Source organism: Alnus glutinosa, chromosome 9, assembly GCF_958979055.1.
Source record: "Alnus glutinosa chromosome 9, dhAlnGlut1.1, whole genome shotgun sequence".
Taxonomy (NCBI): Eukaryota; Viridiplantae; Streptophyta; class Magnoliopsida; order Fagales; family Betulaceae; genus Alnus; species Alnus glutinosa.
Window position 1 is genome coordinate 26,474,672 of NC_084894.1, and position 26,754 is coordinate 26,501,425.

The 26,754-nt window shown below is 37.9% G+C and overlaps 3 protein-coding genes across 3 annotated transcripts; 2 read left to right on the forward strand and 1 right to left on the reverse strand.

Annotated features, from left to right (window-relative positions):
* The first annotated feature begins 8,463 nt into the window (after positions 1–8,463).
* On the forward strand, positions 8,464–12,569 carry LOC133876929 (disease resistance protein RPV1-like). Its single transcript, XM_062315152.1, has 6 exons — positions 8,464–8,613; positions 9,258–9,365; positions 9,507–9,593; positions 9,716–10,064; positions 10,468–10,972; positions 11,462–12,569. Exons 1-6 carry the CDS (start codon positions 8,464–8,466, stop codon positions 12,567–12,569), a joined length of 2,307 nt encoding a protein of 768 aa, XP_062171136.1.
* Positions 12,570–12,883: 314 nt separating this feature from the next.
* Positions 12,884–14,789, forward strand: LOC133877105 (disease resistance protein RPV1-like). Its single transcript, XM_062315346.1, has 3 exons — positions 12,884–13,194; positions 13,336–14,239; positions 14,308–14,789. The coding sequence occupies exons 1-2, from the start codon at positions 12,943–12,945 to the stop codon at positions 14,104–14,106; spliced, it is 1,023 nt and encodes a 340-aa protein (XP_062171330.1). The 5' UTR covers positions 12,884–12,942; the 3' UTR covers positions 14,107–14,239; positions 14,308–14,789.
* Positions 14,790–16,438: 1,649 nt separating this feature from the next.
* LOC133878658 (dehydrodolichyl diphosphate synthase 2) lies at positions 16,439–20,300 on the reverse strand. Its single transcript, XM_062317232.1, has 3 exons — positions 19,741–20,300; positions 19,071–19,138; positions 16,439–17,106 (listed from the first exon to the last, which is right to left on the reverse strand). Exons 1-3 carry the CDS (start codon positions 20,200–20,202, stop codon positions 16,662–16,664), a joined length of 975 nt encoding a protein of 324 aa, XP_062173216.1. The 5' UTR covers positions 20,203–20,300; the 3' UTR covers positions 16,439–16,661.
* Between the last annotated feature and the right edge of the window lie 6,454 nt (positions 20,301–26,754).

Below are 26,754 nucleotides of genomic sequence, written 5' to 3' on the forward strand. Positions count from 1 at the left end.
AGGGAGATAATTTTGCTGCTGCCAGTAGTGGCGGTGGAGATCGAGGAGGAGAGTGGAGAAGAATGGCGGTGGTGGTGACATTTTTTTGACTGATGTCTTTGTCGAAAAAATGCGTTGGCCATGGCCCACTCTACATATGATGACATTCAATAAGTGGTTGAATCCTATGTAATAGCACATAGAAAATACTTTTTTCCATAAAGGGTTGTCTGATCTCATTACACAAAGGATTATCAACTTCACTTCATGATTCGACAAAGTTTTGTTTTAAATTCTTTAAAATTCACAATTTTTAAAATTTACTCTATTAAATTGATGTATGTTTTTAAAATATGTGATTTTTATATATATTTTTAATAAGATTAGCATTTTAAAAATCATGTAAGAATTGAAGGGTAATATAATGCCATGACAAATAAAATATAAAGTTCGGTCTATGGCTTACGTCCACAGGATAAGTGCTCTTATTTATAGGAAAATTAAATAATACAAATAGACTTCAACTACAATTAGGTAATAGTTATTAACTGTGACTAGATGTAGATAATAGACTTCAATTGTAGCTACGTCACAGTTTTCAACTGTGATTATATGATAGTCTTCAACTGTAGTTAAGCTACAGTTTTCAACTGTAGGTAGATGATAGTCTTCAATTGTATCTTGAATTATTGAACTCCTGATATACTCTAACCAGAATCACATACGTTAAAAAAAATGTCAATTTAATAAATTAAGTTGAAATAAAATGTTATATTTCTTAAATAGATTAACCTTCTCACAATGATCAAAGTTCATCACTATTCAAGATTGAACCTACAATCACACAGCTAGCAAGTTTTTAAATACCAATAGAATGAAGAGTATGCTGAGCTTTAGAGTATTCCATTACTTAGATTGTGAAAAAAACAAAATTTACTGTCTAGTTGATTTTACGGTTTTAAAACGTACGATTGAAAAGTTAATATTTTGAAATATGTGATTTTTAAAAATCCAATCAAGTATTTGGTAAAATTTGAGTTTAGCCTAAAATTGTAAATTGACCTTTTAAAATCATACATTTTTAAAAACGAACTCCTTACATTCAATTTGAAAACATAAGTTTTTCTACGAGTTTCAAACAGCCATTTTTTAAAAACACACTTCCAAACGAGACACTTCCCACAATTTGTTTATAAACACATTTTTAGCCAGCAAAATCGCATAACAAACTCTAAAAGCTAATGCACATAATATGGGAACTTTTGACATATGCTGACTCATAATATTAGACATAATTAGATAGTAATTTAGAGTTTAACCACAGTTTTAAATTAAATTGTAGAATCTCAATTACATTAATATCAATCCCATAAATTTATGAGTATTGCAATCTGAACCCTTGATGAGATTAACTTGGAGTCTAGGAGTAACGAAGATTATATAAATTACAATTGAAATCTATATGGGCATAAAAACTCACACCATCTAGAGTTTGCAAATTAATTTAGCCCATGCATAAAAAAATCTTAATAGATAAACGTAATTTAATGAAAATTCCTTCTTCTTCTTTTTTTTTTTTTAATACAATTAAAACACTATTTGGCCTTCATTTTCATTTCTTGTAGTTAACAAAAGCTCATCATCAAGTGTTCAGAGTGCGCAATTTGAAACTGTAAGATAAACAGAATTTTTTTTAAAAAAAATTTAAAAATAAAGATAAACTAAAGGGTTTATTATATAATCACACCTAATATTTGTTGTACGGATAAGATAAAGAGAAATGATTGTTTTTTTTTTTGAAAGGTGCTTGTATTCTCATTAATCAGGAGACAAAAGTCTCTCCGCCAACACAATCTCTGAAATACATGAAGGATACGAATACATCCAAATTTGACTTAAATTCTGACTGACAGCTAACTTAGCGAGTTGGTGGGCAGCATTATTGCAGCCTCTCCTTACTGAAGCCACTTTCCACACAGAGAACTCCCTAAGAACCTTCCTGGCCTCTGCAATAATACTTCCCATTCTACTAAACACTTCCTCCTCCCGATTGAGAGCTGAAACCACCTCACTCGCGTCACCCTCAAGGAAGATGGAATAGAGACCCAGAATACGGCCAAGTTCCGCGCCCAATTTAACACCAATCGCCTCAGCAACCGACGGATCCAGGATGAATTTCTGGACCGCACATTGGGTCGCTAGAACAGCCCCAAGATTGTTGCGGACAATGATACCCACCCCCATCAAGTTCTTCCGTTTGTCGATGGCCGCATCCCAGTTGATCTTGACGGTATCCACACTGGGAGGGTTCCAGGAATCGCTGGGAGCAGGAGCTCGGCTGCCGGAGATAGAAGGGAGGGCATGGATCTCTTTAAAATTCTTAAGCGATTCCTCTGCACCATCCAGCAGACAGTTGGGGGCATGAATTTATTCTCAAAAACCCATTGATTCCTTCGGTGCCATAGTCTCTGGGCAATAATGGCTGTTAGCTCAAGATCCTCAATCTCCAGCCTCTTATACAATTCACAAAAAATACGGAGAAAATCAGAATCATTAATGGCGCACTTTTGGATAACTCGGGGGGCTTCGGACCATACCGCACGAGCCGTATCACAAATCCACAAAGTATGAGCAGCGGATTCCACTTCTCGACCACAAAGGGGACAGAGCGGGTCAGTAACAATTTTCCTTCTATGTAGATTTTCTTTCGTAGGAAGAATATTGTTGCAAGCTCTCCATAGAAAAAGATGAATAACCCGCGGCACCCTTAATTTCCATATAATCTTCCATATAGGGCTTTGATGAGGTCCCAGAGAGCTACACCCCTGATGCCTGGCTTTTCTGTCCAATTCCAGATGGTACGCGCTTCGGACAGTGAATATGCCATTCGCCGTGTAAGCCCAAATCAGCCTATCTTGCACAATGCCTGGGCTGATGGCCAAGCTGCATATCTTCTCAACAGTCTCGGCAGGGAAAATCTGCTCAATCAGAGGTATATTCCACCATCTACTATTCTGGTCAATAATTTCAGCTACTTTTGCATCCTTATTCAAAATTCGAATTGGAGATTGAATAGAATTTAAGTGGGGAGAGAAAATCCAACGGTCTCCCCATATGTTGATTTTGGTGCCATCTCCTACCTTCCAAATTAAGCCTTCCTGTAAGAGGGGTTTAGCCATCCAGATACTACGCCATAAATAGGAAGGTCTGTAGCCCAAGGATGCCTCAAACAACGATCCTTCAGGAAAATACTTTTCCTTAAGCACCCTAGCAGCTAGAGAACTGGGATTCTGGATTATACGCCACCCTTGTTTAGCCAACAAGGCTAGATTAAAGCTCTCCAGATCCCGGAAACCCAGTCCTCCTGAATTTTTGCTCCTCCCTAGACCTTTCCACGCCATCCAAACCATCCGATCAACCTTCTCCATATGCCCCCACCAGAATTTGCTCAAGAGCCTATTAATATCACGGCAAAGGGAGATAGGAAGCCTGAAAACACTCATAGTGTAGGTTGGGATGGCTTGAAGGACCGCCTTAATTAGAACCTCCTTACCCGCATGGGAAAGGAATTTCTCCTTCCATCCATTCATCCGGTTCCAAATACGGCTTTTGATATAATTGAATGTCGCAATTCTGGATCGACCAACAAAAGCCGGTAATCCCAAATAGGATTCATAGCATTGGGTAGGAATTAATCCTGTTTCCTGCAAGATGGAAATCCTCTCCTCCTCCTTTGTATTATTACTGAAATAAATAGAAGTCTTCTCCAAGTTTACTCTCTGACCCGAGGCCCTCTCATAGACTTCCAAGATATTCTTCATTTGCCTCCATTCGTCTAGGTTAGCTTTCCCAAATAGAATACTATCGTCGGCAAAGAGGAGATGGTTGATTCTTATCCCACCCCTACGAATAGGAACCCCTGAAATCTTCCCCACCCCTGCCGCTTGGTCCAGCATTCTACTCAAGGCTTCAGCACACAAAATAAAAAGGAAGGGGGAAAGGGGGTCTCCCTGGCGTATACCCCTGGAGGGAACAATATGGCCATGGGGTAGGCCATTAATAAGGACCGTATAGGAGACCGTACGGACGCATGTCATGATCAAATGAACCCATCTCTCGGCAAAACCGAGCCTCCTCATCACAGCCTCCAAAAACCCCCATTCTAACCGATCATACGCCTTGCTCATATCGAGTTTGATAGCCATGAACCCATTCCTACCCTTTAGACGAGTCGCCATGGTATGGAGAGTCTCGAAGGCTACAATAATGTTGTCGGTAATCAAACGGCCCGGGATGAATGCACTTTGCTCCGGAGAAATGATCTGCGGCAAGACAAGTTTCATTCTGTTAGCAAGCACTTTGGAAATCAGTTTATAGACCACGTTACATAGGCTAATAGGCCGATAGTCCTTAACCGATTCCGGAGCAGGATTCTTTGGAATGAGGCATATATTGGTAGCATTGATCGAAGGATCAAAAGGACCACCATTAAGAAAGGACAACACTGCCTCTGAGACCTTCTCCCCCACAAAACACCACGCCTTTTGAAAGAAACCCGCAGAGAAGCCATCCGGGCCCGGAGATTTCAGCGGATGCATTTGAGAAAGTACCAAGCCCACCTCCTCTGCTGTGAAGGGCCTTAATAAGGATGAGTTCATCTCATCCGAGACAAGATGCTCCATATTTTCCAAACATTGAGAGAGATCAGCATCGGCATCACAACTAGAGGAGAAAATATCCTCAAAGTAATTAACAAAGACTCTGCCAATGTCCTGTCGTCTCCTCCACATTCTCCCCTGTTCATCCGAGATAGACCGTATGGTGTTTATCTTCCTCCTATGGTTTGCCCAAGCGTGGAAGAATTTAGTATTCCTGTCTCCATTGCTATACCAATTCTGCTTGGCCCTCTGCTTCCATTTAATATCCTCCCTTTCCAAAATCTGATCAATGTCCTTTTGGACCTGGTTGATCTCCTCAATAAGGCTCAGACTATTAGATCCTTGCAATTCCAAGAGTCTCCTACTCTTCTGTTTCAGCAATTCTGCGTCTTTTCCAAATTTAGCACTACTCCATCGTGCAAGGTCTCTTTGGCAGGCTGAAAGGCGGACCTGAACGTCCTTCAGCTTGTTAGACTCCAATGTCTCCTGCTCCCAAGCTGCTTTAGAGATATCATTGCATTCAGGATCCAGCTGCCATTTGGCTTCAAACTTGAACGCCCGGCGTGAAGGCCTAATCTCATAGGGTTCGTCCTTAAACAAAATAAGGATCGGATTGTGGTCCGAGCAAATGGCTTCTAAGACTTGTACCCTTACAAAATTGAATCTGGAGCACCATTCCATATTGGCAATTGCTCTGTCAAGTCTTTCCAGGATAAAATTATCATCTCTCCTGTTATTACACCAAGTATATCGTGGTCCAGAGAAGCCAAGATCACTCAGCTCACAGTCTTCAAGCGCCCTCCTGAACTGATCAATCTGAGAACTCCGCCTTAGCACTGCCCCCTGCTTCTCCGATTGATCAAGGATTTCGTTAAAATCCCCTGCACACAACCAGGCAGAAGGCTGAAAGGACTTGAGAAATCTCAAGAGTTCCCATGATTCCCATCGTCTAGCCGCATTGGGGAAACCGTAGAAGCCAGTGAACTTCCAGTCTGGCCTTCCATCCTCTTCACTAATGATAGCATTAATGTGCTGTCGAGAATAATTAAAGATTTCCAACGAAAGATTCTCCGACCATAATAGAGCTAAGCCCCCACTTCTCCCAACCGGATTAACCACAAAAAGCCCTTTAAAACCCAATTTACATCTAACTTTCTCCATAGTACTACTTCTACACAAAGTTTCAATAAGGAAAACAATATCGGGTTTCTTCTCTTTCACCAAATGGTGAAGCACACGAACTGTCCGGGGGTTCCCAAGCCCCCGGCAGTTCCAACGCAAGAGACTCATGGCGACAGGCGGGGCTGAGGTTCAGCCACCGCCTCTTCTATTAAGCCCATCACAATTTCCTGGGCCCATAACACCTAATATTTGAAGTACGGATAAGATCAAGAGAAATGATTGTTGTACAACTCTAACAACATTTTTTTTTACAATTCACTATATATATAATTCCTAAATATACAACTTTTAAGAGAGGAATGATTTTTGCACATTTATTGTACATTTTTTATATAGAAGCAGTTTATTACAATTTCTGACAGCTAGAATAGCAGTTGTGCACATCAGTGCGTGCGTGCGACGTGACACAACTAGCATGTGTATATTCAAAATCTAATCTAGTAAAAAAGTAAGATAAATGATTATAAAACACACAAAAAACTCATAGACTTTCGACGTGAAATAAAAAGTAATTGAAAAAATAGAAAGGAAATTAAAATATTGAAATTGGAGGAAAAAATTTTCATGAAATTTTTTTGAATAAGATACAGCGAATAGCACTTTTTTTTTTTTTTTTTTGTAACCAGCAAGAACATTTTATTTATTTTTTTATGAATTAAAACTTTATAAATCAAACTCAATCCAGAATACAACTCTCCAGTAAAAACAACTAAAACAAAAAGATCTCCAACAAACAAAGCATTAGTTTTACAATAAAGAGTTTAGGTTCCAATTATGCACTAGTTTTGCATTGTGAGCAGTCTTTTGACAGCTCCTTTGGCCAGGATCCTCGGCCACTTTTGCTATCACATTAACTTTCTCTACTACTACGGCAGAGATCACAAGTCAAAATAACTTTCATTTTCCGCCGACGGACCTGCAATTGTAGCGTGTGAAGGTTAGTAGGAACATGCCTAAGGCCATCTCCAGCAGCAAAAGTTATAATAGCTGTTGTAAAAGTACAACTCTTTACTTTAACTACTGTTTTTCTTATATTCACTCCAACAGATTCTCTATTCTACTCTCTACTTTTATTTAAATATTATTTGTCATTCTTTTTTTATTATTTTTTTCTCCTCATCCTCTGCTGGACGACGAAGAGGCTGGAACAAACCCTCCTTGTGGTCGGAAACAGACTCAACCAGACACACATGCCTCAAGCTCTAGCCCCAAAGGGCGAACCCATCTTTTCCACGAGCTCAGCGGTGGCCCTTCTCGCCGGTGGCCATTCTCGCCGTCACCCATCCCCGGCCAAAAAAGAGGTATCTGCGTCAATTGGATGGCTAGAATTCGCCGGTGGTCCTTCCCAGAACTTGCCAAGATCAGAGTGTTAAGGAATTTTTAATGGTCCTTCCAAGAACTTGTCGAAAGTTGTCTCATCACCACATTCCAAACCCAGTCGAGAAGGAGGTGGCAGCGTCTAGTTCCCCCACGGCTAAGTCTTTGGTGTTACCTAAACAACTTGCAGTGGACCTTCCCAGAACTTGTCGACAACTCGGTCTCTTCCCCGCATTCGAGACACAGCCGAGAAGAAGGTGTGGATTTTGGCAGGTTTTAAAACGATAGAGCTTCAATTGGTAAATCTACCGAACAGGTAGTGGGCAGTTTGCTTTAGCCAAGCCGGGGAGGATAGTCGATCTGTTATCCAAGGAGATAATGCTGATGGAATAATCGTGGCCCCTAAACGTTGGTTGCACATGGTGGATTGCAGCGAAGGCGGTAGGAGGATCGTTGTCGTGCCGGTGGCCAGGGATAGTAGCAGTTTCGCTGTCAAGGCAACTTCCCCACTATGGGCGGAATCGCCGGCTGTGAGTCAGGGAGACGTGCTCCAACGGGTACAGCGGTTGTGACTCGGTGGAGACCAACAGAGATGAGAAGTGAGGGAGAGGGAAGTGGGTGAACGAAGAAGGAGAGGGATGCGGGTGGAGGTGGAGTGATAGAAAGGAGAGAGAGAAAATATTAATAAAAAATTAAGAAACAGATGAACAGTGAATAGCCAGTAGTGGCTATTCACTGTTGATGAAGTTAAGGAAAAAATTATAATGGCCATTCTGTTGGAGGAAGGAAAAGTGGTAAAAATGGTCAAATATGACTTTTTGGTTAAAATGAAGCCTCTGCTGGAGATGGCCAAGAGACGAGAACAGTTGTAGCGTGTTTCGCTGTCTGTATTTGTATGAGTTTTGACTGAAGTTGAATGTACACCGTTACCGTTAGGGTGGATGAATGTTGTTTTATTGGATCAATGCAAGTTCAACTTTCCCTTTAAAAAAAAAAAAAAAAAACAAACTGCGCAACCACGGCTACTGTTGCTGCCACGCAATCAATCACCACCAACCCAAGCTCTGGAGGATTTTTTGTTTTACAGGAAAAGAAAAAAAATATTTGGTTTTATATTATTACACATATTTTGTAAAGAGATTACAAATCCACCCATTGAATTTAAAAGCCACACGTGAGAGTTCACATTAATATAAATTTGAAAAAGAGATAGTTCAATTGGTTGACATCCCCACATTTCTCACTTCTTCCCTGATATTAACCCCCAAACCGTGATTTCTTTCCCAAACTATCCCACCATCCCTCTGTAGCTACCCTTCTACCAGCCATGGGCCAAACCAACAGTGCGAGAAGAAGCTCGAAGCGGAAGCGGGAGCGGGAATCCGAAGACGAAAACGAGGTTTGCAAGGTTCTCGTCGTCCAAGACCCAAACAAAGACGGTAATGTTTTCACCGCACTCACAGATCAAATAGAAATGGTTAGGTCTATGCATATGTAATTGTGTGTCATGTCTCGATTAGCCCGGAAAAGGTTGCTTTAAGAGTTAAATGACTTGTGCTCGACAAGACTGAGTGCTCAAATATTTTCTAATGCGTTTATTTTTTTTAAAAAAAAAATTTATGTGCGCATGTCGGTTTGTGAGCGGGTATAATGGCAATTTGATTTGAGTAATTTATATGGCATAGTGGAGTGGAGTGATGGCGCAATCGCTTATCACCCTAAGTTAGCTGATGACTTTCTCAGTGAAAGATCTATATGCTCCCACAAATACTGGATACTTTCATTTCACTTTCATTTCCACTATGGCTTGATTCTCGGCCATAGTTGAAGTAAAACCTTTTTTATTTATTTTATTTTTATTTATTTTTTATAACAAAAGATGTAAGTTGAAAAAGACTGAAGAGGAGTACATGTACACGATACAGAAGAAGCAGCTAAGGCCCAAGTAGGTAGTAGATATAATGCTGCCTCCAAAGCCAATAGGAAAGCTTGGGTTGAGGTGGTCATAGCCAGATGTGAAGTACAAACAGTGAGTTTAATTTATGACGTAATTCTCATATATAAATTCTTTATGAGCTCAACAATCACATGATTCTAATTTAATCAAAAGTTTTGCTATAGTTGAACGATGGGTGCCAATGGAGTTGCGAAGGGTCTTGTCCAAGTGATTTTGATTACGAATACTATTATAGTTACAAAGCGGCCCCAGATTGCCCGGTTACGAAAGAGGTACAATAAAATGCCAAAAAAATGGTTATAGTATTTCACTTTGCTTCTCTTAGGTTTAATTTATGACGCAATTCTCATATATAAATTTTTTATGAGCTCAACAATCAAATGATTCTCATTTAATCAAACGTTTTGCTATAGTTGAACGTTAGGGCCGGTGCACGAAATCCTTTTCCACGATACAGTTATAATTGCATGGTGCCTCCAGGTTGCCCAGTTATGAAAGAGGTACAATAAAATGCCAAAACTGAATTTGAATATGGTTATAGTATTTCACTTTGATTCTCTTGGGTTTTCATTTATTCCTTGTATTAAATTTTGATACATGTTCTTTATTCTTTTGCAAGTAGGTGCAGAGATGCTTACATGACATGTCAATACTCATAACATCCTATGAAGGTACGCATAACCATCCACTTCCTGTCGGTGCAATTACTGCCATGGCTTCCACGGCTCTTTCAGATGGAACCTCCAGTGTCACCCAAGCATACCAACCTTACCATGCTTCTTATCTGATTAACCAGTCTTCTCATCCACCAAACATTAGAAGCATAAACCCTAACGACCCTTCCAAAGGAATTGTTGTTGACCTTACAAGTTACGATCCCCCTCAATTCCCAATGGCCAAATCACCAGTGCGAGACCAAGACCAAAACCATGCTCCCAAGATTTTCGTCGGCAAAGACTCAAAGAAAGACGGTACTGTATTCAACACTCACAGATCAAATAGACGGTACTGTATGCATATGCATATGTATTTGTGTGTTGTGGCTCGATTAGCCCAGAAAAGGTGATTACTTAAAGATTACATGTGATTGTGACACATCATTTAGGGACTAAATTTTGCAGGTTAATTTTGGGAAGTTTTGCATTTTTCGAAGAGTTGGCTTGGTTCTCGGCCATAGTGGAAGTAAAAGCTCTTTTTAAAAAAATGTAAATTGAGAAAGAAACAGAATGAATGATTCAATTTGCATTTAGATATATGATTAATACATCTCTCTCATTTTTCGATTTAGAAAATGTAAAGGAAAAATAATTGATATTGCCCGTTATACAGGTTCAATCCCTCCTCTTAACTCACATGATTTGTCTCCTTTTGCAGTCCAATCAAACCCAACCACAGCAAGTACCTCCTTTTCCAGACCTCATTGGAATTACGAGGTCTTCCTAAGTTTTAGAGGTGAAGACACCCGCAGGAACTTTACCGACCACCTCTATTACGCCTTGGTGCGAGTTGGAATTCGTACCTTCCGAGATGACGAGGAGCTTCAAAGGGGAAAGACTATCTCTACTGAGCTACTCGATGTGATTCGTGGATCAAGAATTTCCATTGTGATTTTCTCCGAAGGCTATGCTTCATCTAGGTGGTGCCTTGATGAACTTGTGCAGATCGTGGACTGTAAGAATACCATTGGCCACACTCTTCTTCCCATATTTTATCACGTGGACCCTTCGGATGTCCGAAATCAGACTGGCACTTTTGCGGAAGCCTTTGCTAGGCATGAAAAGCGATTTCAAAGCGATATGGAGAGGGTGCAGAGGTGGAGAGTAGCTCTTACCGATGCTGCGAATTGTTCCGGCTGGGATCTCGAGAGCGTTTCAAATGGGTATTGTGCTACGGTCTCTTTTTATATATATATGTTTTTGTCCTTTTCATTTCTTTTAAATTTTATGTGAAAACTGATAGAAGTTAATGTTAAGCTAAAATGGATTAGAAAGAATTACTTTTTAAGTTGAATTAGTGATCGTGTTCTGTTCCATGCCTCTACTAGTATATAAAGATCATGCCAGCTAAGAGAGAAATCTTATTCTAGAATTATGAAGTCTAGGATGACCTTTTAAATAAAATGGCACACACATAGAGGAATGATATTGTAACAATACTTTGCATGAAAAAAATTTCATGGAGAAGATTGTTTCCATGACATATTTCAAAAAATTCTTTAATAAATTTCATAGAACTTAATCTCTTGCCATGGCATATTAGTCTCAAATGACTGAGATGACAACATCCTTTTCATGCGGATGACTTATAATTTTCTTTCATATATTGTGCTTGTTTTAGTTTTTTATTTTTTTTTTGATATAATGATCAGGTATGAATCAAGCTTTATTGAGAATATTGTGGCACATGTTTCCTGTGAAGTGGAACCCATTGGCTTGAATGTTGCCAGACATCCAGTAGGAATAAATTATCGTGTTAATCAGGTTAAAGATCTGTTAAATCTTGGAACAAGTGACGTTCTCATTGTAGGCATTTACGGGATGGGTGGAATTGGTAAAACAACATTGGCAAAAGCTGTCTATAACCAAATATGTTATAGATTTGAAGGAAGTAGTTTTTTAAACATTAAAGAAATTTCAAAAGAGCCTAATTGTTTAGTTGGTTTGCAAGAACAACTTCTTTCTGATATATTAAAAATGAAAAATTTGAAGATAAACAATGTTGATCGAGGAATAAATTTGATTGAGAAAAGAATTCTTGGAAAAAGAGTTCTTGTTGTTCTTGATGATGTGGATGACTGGAAACAATTACACGCATTAGTTGAAAAGCAATGGTTTGGTTCGGGAAGTAGAATCATTGTAACAACTAGAGATGAACATGTGCTAAGTCAATTGGGAGCAGATAAAAAATATAAAGTCAGTGGATTGAATTGGTGGGAGTCTCTTAAACTATTCAGTTGGCATGCCTTCGATATGGCCGATCCAAAAAGAGATTACATGGAGCTTTTGATTGAAGCAATGGCTTATGCTAGAGGACTTCCATTAGCTCTTGTGGTTTTGGGTTCTTTTCTTAAAGACAAAAGTATTGATGAATGGAAAAGTGAATTACAAAAATTACGAAGAACTCCTTATGACACGATTCAAAAAATACTTCAAATAAGTTTTGATTCACTAGATGAGTATACAAAGGACATATTCCTTGATATTGCATGTTTCTTTGTCGGCATGGATGAAAAATATGTCATCAAAGTACTTGATGGCTGTGGTTTCTTTCCAGATGTTGGTATCAAAATTCTCATTCAAAGATCCCTCGTTACAATTGATGACAGAAATAGTTTGAGAATGCATGCTCTTATTCAAGATATGGGAAGGGAAATTATTCAGAAAAAGTCACCCAAATTTCCAGGAAAGCGTTGTAGATTGTGGTTTCACGAGGATGTATTAAATGTATTACGCGAACGTACGGTAAGAGGCACATAACACACACACACACACACACACACACACATATATATATATATATATTGATTTTAAATCCAAATAACACACACACACACACACACACACATATATATATATATATATATATTGATTTTAAATCCAAATATTAATTCTCTAAATTAAATCAACAACAGATACTTAACAATATTTAAAAGGTATGCAAGTATGTTTCAAATAATTTTAATAATGTCTTAATCAATTTAGTTTTTTTTTTTTTAAAAAAAAAAAAAAATTATGATGAGAGCATATAGGTATATTCTAAGTTCAAAGTTGTTCTAGCTTTATACAAGATGAGTATGTGCATTGCTAATCCAACTGTCTATTTTGCTAGGGAACGGAAAAAGTTGAGGGTATGATCTTAAAAGTATCTGAAGATGTACACTTGATAGAAGCTGAAGCATTTACCAATATGAAGAGTTTAAGATTGCTCCAAATCAATGATGTACATCTCAAAGGATCTTATGAGCATCTCTCAAAAAAGCTAAGATGGCTTTGTTGGCATAAGTGCCATCTAAAATGTCTTCCACATAATTTTCATCTAGAGAACCTTGTTGTTCTTGACATGCAGTATAGTAATGTTGAACAAGTTTGGGAGAAGAACAAAGTATAACAAATCTTACTAAGTTTTTTATTTTTTATTTATTTATTTTTTCCTCTTTATTAATGTTAAATGTATAACTAACAAGAACTGATCATTTCCTTATTTACTCTTTTTTTTTTTCTTCTTTTTTCTTTTTTTTCACAGATACTCAACAAGTTGAAGGTCCTAAATCTCAGCAATTCCAAACGTCTCACCAAATCACTAGACTTTTGTCAAGTGCCAAAATTGGAGATACTAGTACTTGAAGGTTGCACGAGTTTGGTTGAGATTCACGAGTCCATTGGATGTTTGAAAAACCTTGTTTTGCTGAATTTAAAAGGATGCAAGAGTCTTATGAATCTTCCAAGCAGCATTTCTAATTTAGAATCTCTCAAAACTCTTAATTTGTCTGATTGCTTAAAAGTTGACAAGTTACCGGATCAAGTAGGGAGTATGATGGCTTTAACAGAGCTTCTTGCAGATGGAATTGCTATTAAGCAACTACCATCCTCCTTTGGTCTTTTGAAGAATCTTGAGGTTGCATCATTATCTGGACGTAAAGAACAATCCTCAAAATCTTGGTTGTCACTTCTCTCATCATTGATGTCACCAAAAAGCTTGAACCCAGTATGTTTCCTACCACCTTTCGTTTCTGGATTACGTTCTTTGACAGCACTACATCTTTCTGGGCGCAATTTGTCTGAAGATGGGTTTCCTGTTGATTTTGGGAATTTATCTTCACTCCAGTTTTTGGATTTATCAAGAAACAATTTTCGTAACCTACCTGATTGCATTGGCTGCCTTCCTAAATTGTACAATTTGCATTTGCAAGAGTGTACGAATCTTCAATCAATTTCAGGAGTCTTCACAAGTGTAGGTCTCTTGGATACAAGTGATTGTACATCAATGGAAAGACTCAATTTCGTCGAACCATAAAAGAGGACTACTTTTTGACCTTCGTAATTGCCACAAATTGACTGAGATTCAAGGCTTGGAGAATTGGGAATTTGATTCTATTCACTCAGAAGGTTGTAACAATCTAGCATATGATTTTAGGAATCATTACCAGGTTCTTTCTCTCTCTCTTTCTCTCTCTCTCTCTCATTTTATGTTCTGAACATTTTTTTTTTTGAATAGTGTCCGTCAACCATGGGCGATGATGAGTCTCGTGTCATTTGCCTCCTTGGTAGTGAGGTTCCAAGTTGGTTCAGCCATCAGGGAATTGGGTGTTCGATATCTTTCCGTGCACCTTCAATTTCAAAGGGTCAATTCCTTCGGTTGCTTGTTTGTGCTGTTTATGCAACCGACATAGGAGCATCTGGCCACGTGACAATTCTTCCTCTCGTGGAAATCCTAAATAAAACCAGAGGCAACACCCACTTTCTTCGTCCAACAGAAATTGATACTCACAAGCATTCCTTTCTCTTTCCAAATAAAGAAGACCATTTCTTTCTGTACCTGACGCCACTCATAAGAAATAAATATGTGCTGGAAAGTGGACTCATATTTAATGAATTGGTGATGGAAAGTGGAGATGAAATTGAGGTGTCCATCAGTATTTGGGGACTTGATGTGAAGAAATGTGGAATTCATCTTCTGGTTGATGAGGCAAATGTAATGTAAGAATACGTTACATTGAAGAAGTTTGGAGGAGTTCTCTTTTAGTTGTTGTCTTTTAGTGGCTATACATTGCAGTAGTAGAGATAAGGATATTACGTGGTGGTCTTGGTTATCTAAGTCATTCTTTTATTTATTTGTAGTACTACGGTGACCGAAGTGGCTTAGTAATATGTTTCTATTGCTCTTTAGGAGTCGATGTCAATAAGAAGTCAATCTCCAATAAGGAGTTTATCTCCATTTTTATTGGATGTAATCTTTTTTATTTAAGTGGTTGAAAAAATAAATCTTTTTTTATTTTATTAAGATCAACAGAATCCAATAAAAATTATTTTTGGATCCTACTTTTTTTATTAAGATAAACACATGTCGCTATCTTATTGGTGCCGACGTGACGTCTAACAGAATCTGTCAAAAATTTTAACAGAATTTGATTACAGGGAGCGATTTGTAAATTAGGTTAACCACATGAATCTCTAAATTAATTTTGATACCACACGGAGCGCCCAACCACAGGGATCTTTGAATTAATTTTGATACCACATGAAACGATTTGTAAATTAGGTCAACCACATAAATCAATGGTACAATTTTTCCTAAAATCAATGGTACAATTTTTCCTATAATCAATTGCTAGCTACCGTATTATGGTACAATTATCATTATTAATCTTTTTGTCTTCCAATTCTTTGCTGTCCAATTTGCGCTTGTTATTCTCTTAAAAACATAGCTGCGCAATCCCTATTTAAAAGGATTAGTACAAAATGACCACATCAAAGACACTACCCTCTTTAAGCAACTAGGCACAAGCTAATGTTATGATTGTGGTGTCATTGTTATATGAACTTACATTTTCGAAAATTCTCTGCCCAAAATTCAAAAAATTCGGGCAAAAAATAAGAGGGGTGTGGGTTTTAAGGTGCCTGAGCAGGTCTTTGGGTTAATCAAGGTGCATGGCTCACCTGTTCGGACATTTCGAGACTTGCACTCGCCTATCTCATTCCCTACCCGAATTCTCTAATTCCAGAGAATCCTGATCCTTGTTATACACTGTTGTGGATCGAAATTTTCTATAATTGGGGTGGCAGGTAAGCCCTTGCATAGGGATCCTAATTCTTCTGGTGTTAAATGCTCTCGCAGAAAATGACCAACAAATGTGAAGCACGATTTAAGACATTACCGAGTACAATTATTCTGCAAGAGAAGCATTTTAATTTGCAATTGCCAAGTAACCCCTTTACCTTTTCCTTTTTAGATGAACGAACATGCCGGTACTATTACACAAACTTTTTTTTTTTTGAAAGGATTACACAAACTTTTAATTGCAAATCGTCCTCTCAATCTGCATTTACAAAAGGAGAGTAAAGCACTGCTTCTTTATGCAATCGGCTTGTGGACAACAATGCTACTTTATGCAATGCTGATGAGCGGAATAAGATTATTTATATTTCAAGTGAAATAAATAGTAACTATTTCATGACTCATAATAGATTTCACGGTATTCAAGAGTATACATAATCTCACCAACATAGGCAACACATACACCGTTAAATTCTGTGAAATCTAATCTGAATCATGAAATGATTCATATTCCATCGATGAATACCATGATGAATTACCCCATGTTCTTGCTAAAAGGAATTATCCCATATTTGGTAAATAGAGATATATCATTCCAAATATATGGTGATATATGATGTTTGTTTATTATATGTACATCCAGCACCTTGATGTTAATTAGGTGCCTGTTGAGCTAGCCATTTTTGAATCTCTGACTCGATGCTGGATCATGAAATAATCTGATGGGGACTTCATCTCATGGTACAAGCTTTCTGCATAATGGAAGCTAAGATATATCTGTACCTGGCAATTGCCTACAGACGTGCACCATAGCGTCTCTGTCTTTGCTGATATGAAATTAAGGCCTCTACAAACTCAGCTTTCCCAAAATCAGGCCAGAGTTCTCGTACGAAGAAAAATTCAGTGTAGGCTAACTGCCACAATAAGAAGTTGCTTACTCTTTGTTCACCACTGGTTCGTATTAGTAGATCAGGGTAGGGAAACTCGGTGCAGTTGGTTTCTAATTCCTGTTCAATTAGGCTTTCACTGATGTCTTCCAGTTCAAGAGCACCATCTTTGACTTTGGAAGCAATACTTCTGCATGCTTGTATGATGTCGTATTTCCCACTGTAGCTAACCGCCACAATGAGTTGGAGTCTAGAGTTGGCTTTTGTGGTCTCCTCTGCATCACTTATCAATTTCTGTAGAGACTTCGGAAGCTTTGACGAATCACCGATCACGCTTATTCGAATACCTTCCCTGTAAAAGCAAAGAGCATAAACTGATTGTTTTCCGTATAAACCTCTATCAATGAAAACAACCTCAAGAGTGAATCCAACACTGGTCTGACTCCAGGGATTTGATTGCCTTACTTGCTTATATGTGATGTTCAAAGTAACAGATGACAGTGACCTAAAGGTATTAAGAAGAAATAAAATCCAACACTGGACACTCCATAGATCTGAAACAATGGTTTTCTTGCTAGCATGTCTTGCTTTACCAATATGTGATGATCAAACAAATAAATCCGTTTTCTTTCCTAAAGAAACACCCACATTTAGATATTTAAAAAAAAGATATTGTTGGACTATTGCAGGTCAGTCTGTCCAACTTGGCATTGGCAATTCCTGCTTCTAAGGTTGTATCGGAAGGTGCTTACCAAGGGTTGATTTGACACTGCCATGACAAAAGATCCACATAAGATCCGTTGAAATTAATTTTGACAACCAAACTAACTTTTTCTGAAGGAGAACTAATGAATCAAGAAGTAAAATATGTCCTATTTATCAGCTCTTAGAAAAGATAGAAAAATGAATCTTAAAAAACTAAAGACGTTACTCTGGAAGTCTTACACTCACTGGAAACAGTTCTTTTCGCACATTTACTGCTAATGTTTTTCTATATGAAATGTCTCATTAATAAAACCCAAATGCAGATGTCGAACCAAATTGATCGTTACATTGATCTTTTTTCAGAACCAAATTTACGGACGTTTTTCCTTATGAAATTACTTTGTTTTCTTCAGAAAAGAATTCTCAAAGATGTAGCTGATCTTTTTTCCTTTCTCTCATTTTTTTTTTTTTTAATGTGTCTAACAAAGAAAATTGGCATTGATCGTTTTGGCATTTGACAACAATCAAAACTCTGGGCATTGCTGCCCAGTTTCTGAACAAATTTCAAATATTCTATGGATTATATCTATCATTAAACCCAAGTGCAAACAAGCTTCCAAATGCATTAAAAAATATGATTAAGATCATATATAATTGATTGGAGTTGGGAAAACCAACCAAGGTACTTGCCAAAAGCGGGGGAATTCTTCCAGAAAGTTATAACTCATAGGCCGTCATGGAAATAGCATTACTGAACAAGAGTAGTGAGTAAAAGAGGTCTCTCAAGCAGAACTTGAAACATCAGAAGAAGAAAGCAAAAGATGGTACGTACATCCTTAAATGGAGAGGAAATGGCAGAAACAAAGCTCATCCTGTCTTCCGCAATCTAACATAACCCCTAGGTAATTAACTATATTATGTACATCGCTTTTCCTTGTGATGTAAAGAAAAGCTTTGATAAAATCAACATAAAATCTCAGTGTTGGCTAGTTCCATCTAGGGCCTGATCCTAACATCTTATACAAGCACTTACCTCAATACAAGGACACTCTTCAACTAAAGGCAGGCGACAGAAACATTTCTCATCTCTGAAATTGTCTAAACCTCAATCAGATCCTTCATATTTCCACAATTTGAACCCTAAAATACCCGTACACTTGTAGAAGAATGATAATAATTCTAAATAGTGGCTAAAGAACTGGGATAGGATAATCTATGACCAAGTCATTAGATTGAAAAGGCACATCACAATACTAACTTGATTAATTAGTCTACCGATTAATTAATCCAGAAACTGCATATAGATTAATCTGAGACAGCTCTCCATTAATACAAATATTTTGATTAAATGATTCAAAGTTTGCATTTTTTAAAAGAAGAAACAGAAAGACAAATTAAAATAAAAAATCTGACTCATTTTTGGCTGCTTACGCTCCACACCAACCATTTAAACTATAACTATCTCTTGGGAATCACCTCAAATTTTCCCCAAGATAATATATACGTTATGCAATTAAAATCTAATAATAATGAATGCGAAAACGGCAAAATTCGAATCCATGGAAATGAAAATTTCCCCCAAGTGAAAGAGAGAGTGTGCATAACAACTACCTTAAAAAATTATCCAGCTGTGACTTTATCTCTCTTTCAAATAAAGTCATCAAGAAATCCACCTCCACCTGCACTATAACCAAACCAACCATTAAAAAGATTCACTTATAGATTCTAGACAAATTAAAACACACAAAAACGTGAAAATACGGAAATCATTAAATTTAATCATTTAATAATTATTCTAACATTACCCTCATGTTTGCAGGCCCAAAATCTGGTCCAATACCTATAAATGGAGTGGAGTCCAGATTCTAAGCCTTAGCAATAGAATACCACCGTTCTCAAAGGCCTTTTAGCTATAGAAAATTATGATTTTAGAGTAACGCTACGCCTATAATTCTTTTATAACTTTTCTGTCAAATGTTAGCACGTGATTAGTTTAGTCTAACACGACTCAGAAAGTTGTAAAAAAGACTTGTCCATTACCCTGAGAAAAATCACTACGATTTCCACTTGTGTCCTAAAGAAAATTGTGATCTAACGAAAGCCACTACGATTTCCACTTTCAAAAGCAGTAAAAAGTACTCTTCAAAGTGCCAAGCTAACACTAACAAGGGAAACTTCAATCGGAAATGCTTTTTCTTCGCTTTTGGGACCTAAAATCAATACCAAAAAAACACCCACTTTCAAAATCAAGAAAAGTGGTTAAAACCTAGAGCAAACGGACCTTGGGCCGGATCCAATTATCGTAAGAAAAGGCGAAGACGGTGAGAACCCTAATCCCCCAATGGCAAGAGAGCTCGACGAGCTCCCGCAGCGACCGCGAGCCAGCCTCGTGGCCGGCTGAGGCCGGCAAGCTCTTCTGGCTGGCCCACCTCCCATTGCCGTCCATGATCACTGCCACGTGCTTCGGCATCAGATCATCCTGGAGCTCCGCCGGGAGCGGCTCTCCCTCCGCCGACACTCCGGCAGGTGCGCTCCGGTCTCTTCTTTCCTCCTCCTCCTCTTGGACATGTTCTCTGAGAGCTACTTTTACTACGGTGGTTGGTTCGAGGGGCTTGAGGGGTTTAGGAGAATGGAGTGGAAAGAAGGGGTGTGTTTGGGTTCTGGTTCTGCGAGAGCACGAGTGTTTTGGTTTGCCAGGAATGAGAGTGTTCTTGGTCGGAATAGGAAGCGGCAAGGATAGCATTATCCTGGTTTAGGTTAGAGTTTAGCTTCCTACTTCTGCTTCTGATTCTGCTGCTATTTCTGCTCTCTTTTGCCGCCACAAAGAGCTGGGAAGTGGGAAGTTCGAATTGGAACGTGCGGGGAGACTGTTGGAGCGCTTCTTATAGCGAATGTGGATCGGCCATATGGAGGAGCGACGAACCAAAACGACGTCATTTCAAAAGATTAGTCTTTTTTTTTTTTTTTTTTTTTCCGACGAGCAAATGCCAATCACAAAAAAGGGTCAAGGTGGGTCCTTGTTATTCTTGATCCCAAATTGGAGATTATTATTTTTAATAAAATATTTTTCGGTATTTGATTATGCTTGAAAATTTTGACCAACCGTCAAATATTTTCAATCAAAGACAGAACACTTCGTTATGCGTAAAATGGTTTATGTATTCGTTCTTAGCTTAACACATGGATTAGATGGTTTAAGATGCCTTCAATAATTGGATGGGATCTGTCAATTTCCTTGAAGGTTCTAGACTTCTAGCTTTAGATAGTGATTGAGGTTCCTTTCAATTCTCTAAATTTGTAAGGGCTTGCAATTCTTTAATCCATACCATTCATTCAAAATGAATGGCTTAACTTCAGTCATATAAGCATTCAAAATAAGAAAAAGAACAAAAAAATAAATAAATAACAAAAGTGAAGGACCACCCAAAGATTTGCTTGGAGTGGGCTGACCACTTCCCCTCACCTTTTAAAAGATGGCCAGTCACCTTCATAACTACTTAGAGGTAGTTAATCACCAAAAAAAAGAAGACTATAGAGGATGGTTATATTATTTTGATTTTTTGTTCATTTTTTTGAATTTTTATTTGTGTCAATCCTTTGAGTGTTAATGTGGCTCTATCTAAATCATTCATTTTTTATTTTTATTTTTTATTTTTAATTGAATGGACTGAATTGAATAAATTGTGATTTGTGGGTATGTAATTATTTAAAACTTGTAAGCCCCTGTATTCTGTAGAATTGTAAGGGATCTCGTGGATGATTGTCAGAGAATCATCTAAATAATAATGCCTTATTTGACAACGTTTTTTTTTTTTTTTTTTTTTTTTTTTGTATAATTTTTGTTTTTTAACAAAAAAAAAAAAGAAAAAAAAATACTAACCAATAACTCTAACACAAAATACATATATTATTTTCATGTTAATATCACATCATGACATTTTTTAACCAAAAAATAAAAAATATCCTCTAATTTTTATTTTATTTTTTATCAAAACCTAATACGTACCTGACCCAAAATTGATTATTGGCCATAAATATTGTCATTAATTATCATTCATGTGATAGCTCAAACCCCTGAGCCAGTGGTACATATGTGCACAGATATCTCCCCCTTTAGATTGATGAGTGACATTTTGACAGATAATACCCACACAAAAAAAATATATATATGAAGTAAAAGTATTGTGTTCCAACTTTAAAGGAGTTACTTAAAAAATAAAAAAAATAAAAAAAATAACTCTGATGACTACCAGAAATTGGTGAGTCACTTTCAAACGGATATTACAAACCTGCTTACATATGCCCTCAAAGCATTGGAAATGACATGTGGGGAATATGTTGCCCAAAAATAGAGTTGAGGGACAATTATATGATGGAAGGACCGATCTCAATCATCTCATGGTGCAGACATGTTTGTCTTGCTCTTGTGTAGGATACGGGATAACGTAAGGTTGATAATTTTTTATACAATTTTAAATTTGATATGAATTTAATATAAAATTAATATGTTAAGGTCAAAGAATTTGATCTGTTTAATTAAATGGGTTGAGTTAGCATTGCTTTATATAGTCGTTTACCTATACCTTAACATGACAATTTTTTTACAAGACATGCGAACTCAATATGAACCCAATACAAAATTATGAGGTTAGAGTTAACGGGTCTTACCCGTTTAATTTAATGGGTCAAGTTATGGTTGACTTATAATCTTATATTCATGTCTCGACATGCGAATACAAATTTACACTCTTATGAATTAGAATGAGGATCTTATTATTAAGTTGCTTAACTTCTACAAACAATATAGTTTAAGAGGGATCAAGATTCGAGAATTCTGACAAATAATTAAAAAGGATCCCGATCCATTTAAGAGAGGATTTGCAAAACCTATTTGTTTTATACAAGTGAATCTAACATTTTAAGCTGCTAAAAAATAAATATAAACCTCAAAATTTTGTTCAAATTTCATAGAAATTCAACCATGCATCCTAATAATAGGGGATTTTGAATCCAGGATATGGGGTGAATATGATTGTTGTGAACAAAATTGGCTCACAAGTCACAACTCGTCTTCTTTCCGTGTACATTCGTCATTCGGGATCAAGTCGTGGATGCGTGGCACAAAATGGTACGTAAATTTCCACAGAATCGACGCCGGCCTGTTGTCTCGGCTCTCAAGTGTCAACTTGTTTATGTGATGGAGTTATCATCGTTTTAAAGGTGGTGGTTTTTTTTTTTTTTTTTTTTTTTTTACATGAGAAAAAATTATAGAAAGCTACTTCGATGAAATTGAGATAGATATTAAGACAGTTCCTTTTCATCAGAATCAAATTTGTGTTCATGCAAGAAGCACATAATTGTGGAGCATAATTTTTTTTTTTTTTGGATTTATGGATTATTTATCAGGTTTCTGTTTCAAGCACAAAACTCCATCACTTAATATTATATAAAAGGGGGGGAAAAAAAAAACAACGCATAAAATGACAAAAAAGATTTATTTATTTGCAAATTGCAATGAAGTGTCTCTGTCTTCAAATTGGATTTTTAAGAATTACATTTCTTTCGTTTTCTTCCCTTTTTATTATTATTATTATTTTGACAAAAAAATGCTTAATACTTTTTAAGAGTTTGAAGAGATAAGGTTTTTAAAAAATAAAGGAGCCAACAAACATGTAGTTTAAAGAGTATGTTTGTGCGCACTAAATTATTATTTTCATTCGACTATCGTCATGCGTTTTTAAGTGATTTTTTTTTTTTTTTAAAAAATGACTAAGAAAATAAAAAGTCACTTAAAACACGTCATGTTAGTTGGTATAAAATGAATGTGATTATGTTGCGTGCTTGTGTTTTTTGAGAACGTGTTTAGGGTTTGGTCATAGACAAAGCCTCGGAATAAAGCTTCATTGGCCTCCCTATGGTGGTGGATAATGGGTATTCGAGGTACCCTACCTCCTAAGATCAACTGCAATAGTGGAGGATGTAATGTCTGATGCTTTATTCATTACCTCATTGGGTTTAAATAGAATGCTTACATAAGGGGAAAATATTCGAATGGGAAACAATCCCTTAATTTTCTCCTTAATTTTTTACTGGAAACAATCCCTTATTTCTCTCCTTAAATCTTGCTTTTATTCTCCTAATAGGATTCTAGCTTTATGAGCAGATATCCTATGTTTACTAAGAATCATCTTGCCGCGATTAGCCACTTTCCTTCTTAGCCATGTTGTGCAGCCCAAGACTTTCATTCCCACGAGTTTCCTTACCATGCAGCCCACGACTTTCCTTCTTAGCTTCCTTAGTGTGCAGCACACGTAACACTCCTTCCTCCTGTGAAACGTCCTTGTCCTCAAGGACAAAGGTAGGGAAATGATGTTGAAAGTTGGATAAGCTTTCCCAAGTAGCGTCCGCCACTGAATGTCCCTACCAATGAACTAAGAGTTGGTGGACTCCTTGCTGTATGCGGCGATCTAGGACGGCCTGCGGAAGCACCGGCTTGTCCTCTCCCGGGGGAAGATGATCTTGTACACTTTTCCCAACCATTTCTTGAGGACCGAAACATGAAAAACATTATGAATTTTGGAGGATGGTGGAAGAGCCAAACAATAAGCTATTGGACCAATTTTAGCAGTAATGCGGTAGGGACCAAAAAACCTGGGGGCTAGTTTTTGGTTGGTCCACTTGCTGAGGGACTGTTGGCGATAGCTATGCAATCACAAGTATACCCATTCACCCATAAAAAAAATTCCCTCTCGGTGTGATTCTTATCATATACTTGTTTCATACGATTTTGGGCCCCCATTAATTGACGACGAACATCTCGAAGCACTGTGTCCCTAGCAACCAAAGCCTCCTCAACTACAGTAGCTTGAGTGGTACCTGGTATGTAGGATAAGAGAGAGGGCAGAGGCCGTCCATAAACAACCCCAAAAGGTGAGTGCTTGGTGGGCGAGTGAAAGCTGGTGTTGTAGCATAATTTGACCCGCGGCAGCCATTTAACCCATTGCTTAGGAAAAGAACTAGAGAAACACCGTAGGTACATCTCAATGGTGCGATTGACTACCTCCGTTTGGCCATCCGTTTGGGGATGGTAGGCCGAGCTAAATCTGAAATTGGTACCATTGAGCCGAAAAAGCTTGCGCCAAAAAAGACTCATGAAAGGTTGGGTTTCGGTCACACACAATGAAAGTGGGTATCCCATGAAGCCGAAATATTGCTTCAAAGAAGACTTGAGCGACTTGTGGTGCCATATATGAGTGCTTGATAGGAATGAAATGCCTATATTTGGAGAATCTATCGACGACCACAAAGATTGTAGTTTTCCCATAAGACGGGGGAAGCCCATCAATGAAGTCCATGAAAATGTCGGACCAAATTTGCTTCGGAATCAGCAACGATTGTAACAATCCTACAAGCTTGGTAGCATCTGTTTTGTGGCACTGGCAAGTGTCACAGTGTTTGATAAATTCTTTGAGTTGGGAACTCATACCTGGCCAATAGAAAACGAATCTTAGCCGCTGTAGACTCTTGTGGTAACCTTCATGGGTGGCATTGTGGAATTCAGCAATAGTTGTTGCAGTGAGGGTAGAGGTGGAAGCGAGATAGATACAATTCTTGAAGTAGATGACGCTCGAGTGAACGTGCCATGGTCCTTGCATGTTATCAGCCTATATCTTCTCCACCAGCTCTCGGAGGGTGGGATCACTTTGTACTTCATGTTGAATGGGTTCAACCCACTGGGGCATGAGTTGTGAAATAGCAATGAGAGTGCCCTCCATCTGCCGGGACAATGCATCCACCGTCGAGTTTTTGGACCCCTTTTTGTATTCAATGATGAAGTCATACCCCACAAGCTTGACGAGCCATTTTTGTTGAGTCTCTATCACAATGGTTTGGTCCCATAGGTATTTGAGACTGCGGTGATCCGTTCGCACCACAAATTGTTACCCTAATAAGTATGGTCACCATTTTTGGACAGATGCCACCAAAGCTAACATTTCTTTTTCATAAGCTGACAGGTTTAAGTTCTGCCGTTGCAAAGCCTGGCTAAAAATTGCAATAGAACGTTGGTCTTGCATTAAGACGGCTCCAAGACTGTACCCAGAAGCGTCACACTCTATGACGAATGTCTTAGAGAAATTTGGTAGGGCTAACACCGGAGCCCAAGTCATGGTTGTTTTGAGATGCAAAAGAGCTTGTTCTATCTCTGTGGTCCACTTGAAAGCATCTTTTTTGAGAATTTGAGTCAGTTACCGAGCAATAACGCCATAGTTTTGGATAAATTTCCAATAGTAGCCGGTAAGGCCTAAGAACCCGCGTAGTGCCTTGGGTGTGGTGGGCCGTGGCCACTCCAGCATAGCTTTGATTTTCTCAAGGTCAACCGCCACCCCTTCTCAGTCGATAATATGGCCTAAGTAATTCACCCTCACTTGGCCAAAGCTGCATTTGTCTCTTTTGACATAGAGTTGGTTAGTCCGCAAGATTTCAAAAACAATGGATAAATGACTCATGTGTTCCTCCCATGACTTGCTGTAAATCAATATGCCGTCAAAGAAAACAATGACAAACTTATACATAACATCTCAGAAAATTTAATTCATTAGAGATTGAAAAGTGGAGAGAGCGTTAATGAGTCCAAACGGCATTACCAGGAATTCAAAATACCTGTGATGAGTGCGAAAAGTCGTCTTATGTGATTTTTTTTAGAAAAATGTTTGGTTTCAATCTGCCAATCTTGTGTTTATCTCCATACAAGAAATTGGCAGATTTCACATTGAATATGTGGGATCACATGGAACGAACATGTAGTTTCACAGATTCAATAATAAAGTTACAAAATATATGCGTAAAAGATAAGTCGTACAAGTAACAAATGGGTCAAATGACAAGCAGAAGAAATGACTAATCTTATAAATTTATATAGTCTAAAATCCAGAAGTGTTTGCTGCGAGAGTCTCTAGATTATTTTAAATCTATCCCTAAATTTAAAAAGAAAAACACACCGTTTGTAGTTACTTATATGCAACCCAAAACTCTCACATGGACCAAGTTTGTATGTTACATGCAGGTCAATGCAAAAGTACAATGTCAACATGCGAAACGACACCGTTTTTCTCAAAATCGATTGTTCTGTAGAGCTCGAACGGCATATAACGAGCCACGTCTTCTCCCGCCACGCCCAAAATACAATGACGGAGATACCCTGAGAGTATCCGAGTCTCAAACCTGTTTCCAGGGGGCATTTCAGTAACTTAATTCCCAATGCCCCTCGTGCTAAAAGGTCGGTTACTGTTTCCTT

Coding starts and splice junctions, on each gene's coding strand:
- LOC133878658 (XM_062317232.1), bottom strand. CDS start 20,202: ATGCTATCCTTGCCGCTTCCTATTCCGACCAAGAACACTCTCATTCCT. Junction 19,139..19,740: donor ATAATTGGATCCGGCCCAAG/GTCCGTTTGCTC, acceptor GTTATAGTGCAG/GTGGAGGTGGATTTCTTGAT. Junction 17,107..19,070: donor CAGCTGGATAATTTTTTAAG/GTAGTTGTTATG, acceptor TTGCTTTTACAG/GGAAGGTATTCGAATAAGCG.
- LOC133876929 (XM_062315152.1), top strand. CDS start 8,464: ATGGGCCAAACCAACAGTGCGAGAAGAAGCTCGAAGCGGAAGCGGGAG. Junction 9,594..9,715: donor GTTGCCCAGTTATGAAAGAG/GTACAATAAAAT, acceptor TTTTGCAAGTAG/GTGCAGAGATGCTTACATGA. Junction 10,973..11,461: donor CTCGAGAGCGTTTCAAATGG/GTATTGTGCTAC, acceptor TATAATGATCAG/GTATGAATCAAGCTTTATTG.
- LOC133877105 (XM_062315346.1), top strand. CDS start 12,943: ATGATCTTAAAAGTATCTGAAGATGTACACTTGATAGAAGCTGAAGCA. Junction 13,195..13,335: donor AAGTTTGGGAGAAGAACAAA/GTATAACAAATC, acceptor TTTTTTTCACAG/ATACTCAACAAGTTGAAGGT.